Raw genomic sequence first — 6,851 nt, 5'->3', positions numbered from 1 at the left:
ACTCTGATCTGCGGGTGATGCGTCGGGGAAAACTTGTTGCACAGGGACGATGCGTGGAAATCTGGGATGTGACGGCGAACGATGAAGTGGCGTTGAGCGTCCCGCCGTCAGTTTCTTCAGCCGCAATCCCTTGATGCGTCGATACTTGCAGCGGCAACATGCGCTGCTTCGGTTTCAGCAGTGGCACGGCTGTGCGGGGAGATTCTTCTCACACCACAGCGTTGTGTCGGAAAATCTGTCAAAAGAGTGAAGTGTCAATTTTCTTGTTGTTGCATTGCTTTCCAGCTCCCAGCAGCAGAAACAACTTCCAGAGGACCCACACAGTCACAGGCACTCCTGGCAGGTCAGAACTCTCAGCAAGGAAGTTCAGTGGAGCTGGGGGTGAAGTCTTTGTGTTTCTGAGACTTCAAAACAGGAGCCAATCTCTACTCCTAGCCCTTGGAGACTTTCCTCAAGCAGGGAACAGAGCACACAGCAAAGTCCTTCTACTTCACTTGGCAGAAACAGCAACTGCAGGCCAACCCCAGACACACAGTAAGGGCAGAACTTCTACTCAGTTTCTCCAGCTCTTCTCCTTGGCAAAGGCTCCTCTTGATTCCAGCAGTCTAAATTTCAGGGGTTTTGGGTCTGATACTTATACCCTAAAATGTCTTTGTTCTCTTTGTGCAATGGGCTATGAGCCCAGTTCAAACCAGTTCTGGGGTGCAGTCCGCAAGTGCACAACAACATCTATTGTCAGTGTGAGCCTTGGCTTCAGAAATACCACAGGGGGCGGAGCCAGCATTGTAGAAGGCAGGCACAGCCTTATTCAGGTACATGCAGATCAGGCCTATTCAACCTAGTGCTGACTCATTCAGGAAACCTCCCCAGTGGCTGTCTGAGAGAATCCACCTCCCCAGTGCCTGTTGCTCCAAAACATTCAATACACAAACAGGCAGAGGCACACAGAATGGTTAAACAAGAAAATGCCTAAACTTTATTTTTCAATCTTATCCCTTTCGGAAGATATGCTTGTAAAATGTTGCAAAGCATTCCCCATTATGTCCTATAGGGCAAGATAGCCTTTCAATAGTGAAAAACGAGATTGGCTGTATTTCACTATTAGGACATGTCACACACACCAGCACATGTCCTACCTTTCACATACACTGACCACAGGGGTACCTGGGGCTTACCTTAGGGGTGACTGACATGTAAGAAAAGGGAAGGTTAGGGCCAGACCAGTGGGTGCACCTGTCAAGTAGACATGGCAGTTAACAACTGCACACAGACACTGCAGTGGCAGGTCTGAGTTACCGTTTCAGAACTACTCGTGTGGGTGGCACAATCAGTGCTGCAGGCCCACTAATAGTATTTGATTTACCAGCCCTGCCACACTCAGTGCACTTTACTAGGGACTTACCAGTAAATCAAATATGCCAATCAGGGAGAACCAATCATAATAACAATTAACACAGAGAGCATATGCCCTTTAGCACTGATCAGTTCGTGGTAAAGTGCCCAGAGTCCTAAAACCAACAACAACAATTTAGGAAAAAATAGGAGGAAGAAGCAAACAGTTTGGGGATAATCCTGCAAAAAGGGTCAGGTCCAACAGGGCCTAAGCACCAACTACCTCAAATAGCCCAAAAACATTATACACATTGGGGGAGGCATTGAAGCGAAAGGGTTAATATTAAATTGCCAATGTTTTGCTTTAAAAGAAAGTGAACCTTGAACTTTTTATGCATTTTAATGCATGTGTTTGGCAAATAAATGTTTCCACTTCTGCTTGTACAGAAGGCTATACAAAAGGAACATACAATGCTGCTTCTCCACACTTAGAACATTAATCAGAAGGCAGAACGTTGAATGCACAGAATTTCTAGAAGATTGACAGAACACTATGTAGAAGATGCATTGCTCCTTAGAAGCAAGAATATGATAGATGTTAATATTGAAATGCACTTTATCATATCAACGTTTGAATAAGAAAACAAAATTGTATATAGGAATGGTGATGGCTCCTCAGTCACATGATTCATAATTTTGGTTCTCGTCATACTTTGAGAAAATGTTGTCATCGGTCCTAACTCCTACTTAGTCATTGTTCTTATAAGTTTTTGAAATGCTCTTTTCACTTCCTGGTTCCGAAGGCTGTAGATCATAGGGTTTAACATAGGTATCACCACTGTGTAAAACAAAGACACAACTTTATTTTGGGTCATTGAAGAGCTGGAAACTGGATGTAGATACATGATGAAAATAGTCCCAAAAAACAAAGAGACCACAGTGAAGTGGGAAGCACAGGTAGAGAAGGTCTTGTATCTCCCTTTCACTGACTGGATCATCAGGATAGTTGAGATGATTCGGCAGTAGGATGAAATGATGATCCCACATGATCCCATTCCAAGACATGTTGCAAGAACAAAAATTACCACCTCATTGGATGAGGTGTCCGAGCATGATAACTTTAGCAAAGGTGGGAAATCACAGAAGAAGTGGTCAATTATATTGGACCTACAGAAAGAGAGACTAAAGGTAAGGCTTGCTTGCGCTGTTGCATTTACGGTACTTACCACATAGGTGGCACACAAAAGATTGCCACATGTCCTTTGGTTTATGATGACTGGATACAGCAATGGATTACAGATGGCGACATATCGATCATATGCCATCACTCCCAAGAGAAGGCACTCAGAGGTCACAAACACAGAGAAACAGAATTGTTGAACAGCACAACCAGAGAAAGAGATTACTTTCCTAGTCAAGAGAAAGTTATCTAGCATTTTTGGGGTGACTGATGTTGAATAACAGAGATCAATACAGGCAAGATTACACAGAAGAAAATACATTGGTGTATGGAGATGAGAATCTGTGCAAATTAATACAGAGATGCCAATATTGCCTATCACTGTGATAAGATAGACCAGAGTGAAGATCACAAAGAGCATGATCTGAAGCTCTTCATTACTGGTGAGACCCAAAAGGAGAAACTCTGTCACCGTGGTGTGATTAGCTGCTCCCATGTGTTCATACATGTAACACTCTTAGCTTGGCAGTAGGATTTCACAACTGTTTTCTCCGTTAACATGAAGGTTGAAGCTTAATAATATGCCACTTGTTATCTCTTTATGAACATATGTGATGTGAAGGTATTATTTGTAACCACTGACAACTTGAAGGACTCAGCTCTGCTTAATATATTCCACTGTGAGAAAGAACGAAAAAGAGAGAAGTAAAATCAACTTACAAGTTCCACTCACAAATGTTTGATGTATGTAAACAATTTGAAAGTATTCTGGTTGTTACACCAGTTATATTTTGAAGAAACACCACATGTAATTTGTGGGAAACTTCACATACATACTTGAGGTTGAAACCCTTCTAAAGCAGCATACACAATTATTTGTTAGGTTGAAGTCACAAGTGAACCCTAAATTAACCTGTGCTCAACCCTCTGGTAGCTTGACACAGATCAGTCAAACTTAATGTAAGGACAATTTGTTAAGTTTTTATGCAGCATTTCACACAATAATAAATTGAAATACAAAAAAGTCCCACACCAATTTAGACAGAATAATGCAAAATATAGTAAACAATGTGAGACCAAAACAACAAAAATCCAATCAAGAGAAGCTGAGATTTAAAATTTAAAAGATTTAACTGAAAATATTGCCAAAAAGCACAAAGAACGATGATAATCGGGTCGCACCTGACCAGCTCAAAGTCACAAATTCAGGCCGATTGCAGTGGAGCACGGTCTGGCTACAGGGTCCCAGTTCGGCCCACCAAACAAGAGTAGCTTAAATCCTGTTTGAGAGTATTGCAATTTCCTGCGTCGAGGATGAGTCTTGCAGCCAAGGCTATAAGAGGTCCTGGTGCAGAGATGCATCAGGCAGCGGCAGCAGTTCTGGGAGATGCGAAGCTGCGATGCAAGGTCCTGCTTCATAATTAAGGATGCTGTTAAAGAGGAGCTTGCAATAAGAGGTCCTGAGTTGAAGATGCATTGCACAGCAGCGGTTCCATTGAGATTGCAAAGTGAAGTCCTGAGTTTGGTTTGCTTCTTACATTGGTTCCAAATTTGTTTGTTTTTTGAGGCAATGCGTTGCACAATGGCTTCAGTGAAGAATTTCTGGGATGTGATGTGTTGTGCTGCGTCTGTTCTGCTGGGACCACTGTTGGGCTGGCAGAGCTTCTTTAGGCCCACTTACAAGGGTCCAGGACTGGGGTGGCACCACTTAGGAGGAAAGGACTCACAGCAGGCAAAATCCTTGTGCTTAGTTCCAGAATGGGGGAAGCTGTTCTGTCCCTGAGGCACTTGTCAGGAGACCAGCCAATTAGCCCTTGGAGTCAATCTGGTGACCTTGTGTTTAGGATGTGGGTCTAGTCCTTCTCACTTAGTCAGGAGCACTGACCAAGTCCCAGTCCTGAGGAGAACCCCTGAAATCCCAAAGGGTTCGAAACGCATTGACCAAGCTGGTTGGGTCAAGATGTTATTCGAACAGACTAGCAGAAGTCAGGAAACACGGCAAACTGCCTGTTCTTACACCACACAATCCCAACTAGCCTACACTGGCAGGATGCACTACATGATTGATACATAAATGAGAATTCCGCCATGTGTTTTGTTCTTAGATTGAAGGACTGTTCTATTTCACAATTGTTTTGTGTTTTCATTTAAATGTCAATGTTTTTGTATGTTTAATTATTATTGTGGTATGGATATATGCAAAAAAACAAAAAAAGAGTTGCCCTTCTAAGAAAGACAAGCTATGAATGTTTATAACAGTTTCCAAAGTAGTAAATAAGTGTGAAATAAATCACGAAGGCCACTAGAATTGTAAATGTGGTCTTTATTGCTAAATACTATAAGTCAATTCGAGCACCTAGACACTGAACTGTTGATATAACTTTCTGAAAGTGGCACTTTCAGAATTGTGACTAAAATTCTCACTTTAGCATTACTGAGGGCTTTTAAGTACAATTCTTTGAACTCTAAACTCAGTCTGTCCACCTGCTTCCAGTTGAAAGTTATCACTTACTAAATGTAAAAAGGACACTTCAGCCTTGCCAAGACAATCCCTGAAGGAGTTGTGTGCTTTATAAATTGCTATTATCATTATTATCATCTCAGTGCTATCCTATAGGTGAGGTAGGCCTTGTAGTAATGAACAATTAATGTTAGAGTTTTACACTACCAGGACACGTAAAGCTTATAAGTACATACCCAATTTTTTAAATATACCAAACCCTGCTCTCTGTGCTGTTCAGGTCGTTAGAGGTGACGTATGTGTAGTAAGTAGGATGGGTTTGGCCTGGCAAAAGCTTTTTCTGTGAGGACGAAATAGCAGTTTAAAACTTCCATCACAAGCTGTGATAGCAGGCCTGGGACGTGATTTACAGGGCTACTTAAGTGGGTGGCACAATCAGTGCTGCAGGTCCATTAGTGGCATTTCATTTACAGATCCTGGGTACATCAGATAGCATATTTCTGGGGACGTACAAGTACATTAAATAAGCCAGTAGGGTACAAGCCATTTTACACCATCTTTAGGGGAGAAAGCATAAGCACTTTAGAACGGTAAACGGCGTTTACTTAGCATGCGTTACTTCACATGCCATTACTACGTGGACGTTAGTACGCACGGTTTGTTACTTAGAAAACCTTTACTACGCAAGTCGGAACTGCGACTTGCGTTAGGGGGGGAAGGTGTTGGATTTAAAATCCAATACCTTCCATAGTGTCCGCATAGACTGGAGTTGGAATAGTAAATTAGACTATTCCAACATCCAGCACCCCCTACTGCAATTCGTTGTTCCGAATTGCGTAGGAAAGGAATGCGAACTAAAAACGCGGTCGTACTAACGACCGCGTAGTAATGGCATGCGTACTAAACGCATGCGAAGCAACGTCGTATATTCCTTTAGAACTGGTTAGCAGTGCTAAAGTGCAAAGCGAGATCAGCAAAAATTGGAGAGGTGCAGGCTAAATTTTGAGGAAGACCACCCTGAGGCTGACTAGTCTTACAATGATCATATGTAAGCAGACTTGAGTTTCCTAATGGTCCCACCTACAAACCGCTTTATCTGTTTGTTGGTAAGACCTATTGTTTACCATACATTACATACACATATAGCGAGCAATATTTGCATAAGATGTTTTTCTGATAATGACCAGTCCCATTAGACAAGACAGAGGCACTTTATTGGAAACCAAAAACATTTTCCTAAATTAATCACGCACTCAAGAAGCACTAGGACACAAAGGGGCATATCAACAACAACCGGCGATAATTATCTCTAAGCGCACTTAGCGCTAGGATAATTATCGCCGCCTAGCGTGAATTTTTATCGCTGAGATACCGTGCTATTAGCAACGCTTATCTCAATAGCGATAAAAATCCTCACGCTAACAGGCTAACGTGAGATTACCTTGTTGATAGGAACAGGCAAACTTAGCCATGATATCCTCCTTCCATAGGATATCATGGCTAAGTCAGAAAAATACCAGACGTAAAAAAGCAGCGTTAACCGCGGTTAGCGCTGCTTTTTTTGTCTCTAACAGGGTTAGCGACATTCTTCATAATAGAAATGTCGCTTAGCGACATTTCTCCTATTATTTTACTCTGGAACGCCCCCTTTGCATCTCATTAGAGATGCAAGGGGAAGCGTAGAGTAAAAGGGTGCTAACATGCAAATTTGCATGTTAGCACCCTGTTGTTGATAGGGCGCTAGTTTTATCTCTCCTTTTTTGGCTTTTAAAGCCAAAAAGGCAGAGATAAAGCCCTTGTTGATATGCTCCATTGTATTTATTTTAAACTGTTCTTTTTAAAAGCCCAACCAATGCATACAATGTGAATTGTAACCAC

The 6,851-nt window shown here is 42.1% G+C and overlaps 1 protein-coding gene across 1 annotated transcript; it reads right to left on the bottom strand.

The window, feature by feature from the left end:
• Nucleotides 1–2,075: 2,075 nt before the first annotated feature.
• LOC146854051 (olfactory receptor 5AR1-like) lies at nucleotides 2,076–3,008 on the bottom strand. The gene has a single exon (XM_085650492.1). The coding sequence runs from the start codon at nucleotides 3,006–3,008 to the stop codon at nucleotides 2,076–2,078; it is 933 nt and encodes a 310-aa protein (XP_085506618.1).
• Nucleotides 3,009–6,851: the final 3,843 nt, after the last annotated feature.

The sequence above is a fragment of the Triturus cristatus genome, chromosome 4_1 (assembly GCF_964204655.1).
Source record: "Triturus cristatus chromosome 4_1, aTriCri1.1, whole genome shotgun sequence".
Taxonomy (NCBI): Eukaryota; Metazoa; Chordata; class Amphibia; order Caudata; family Salamandridae; genus Triturus; species Triturus cristatus.
This window is presented reverse-complemented; position numbering and strand designations above follow the sequence as displayed.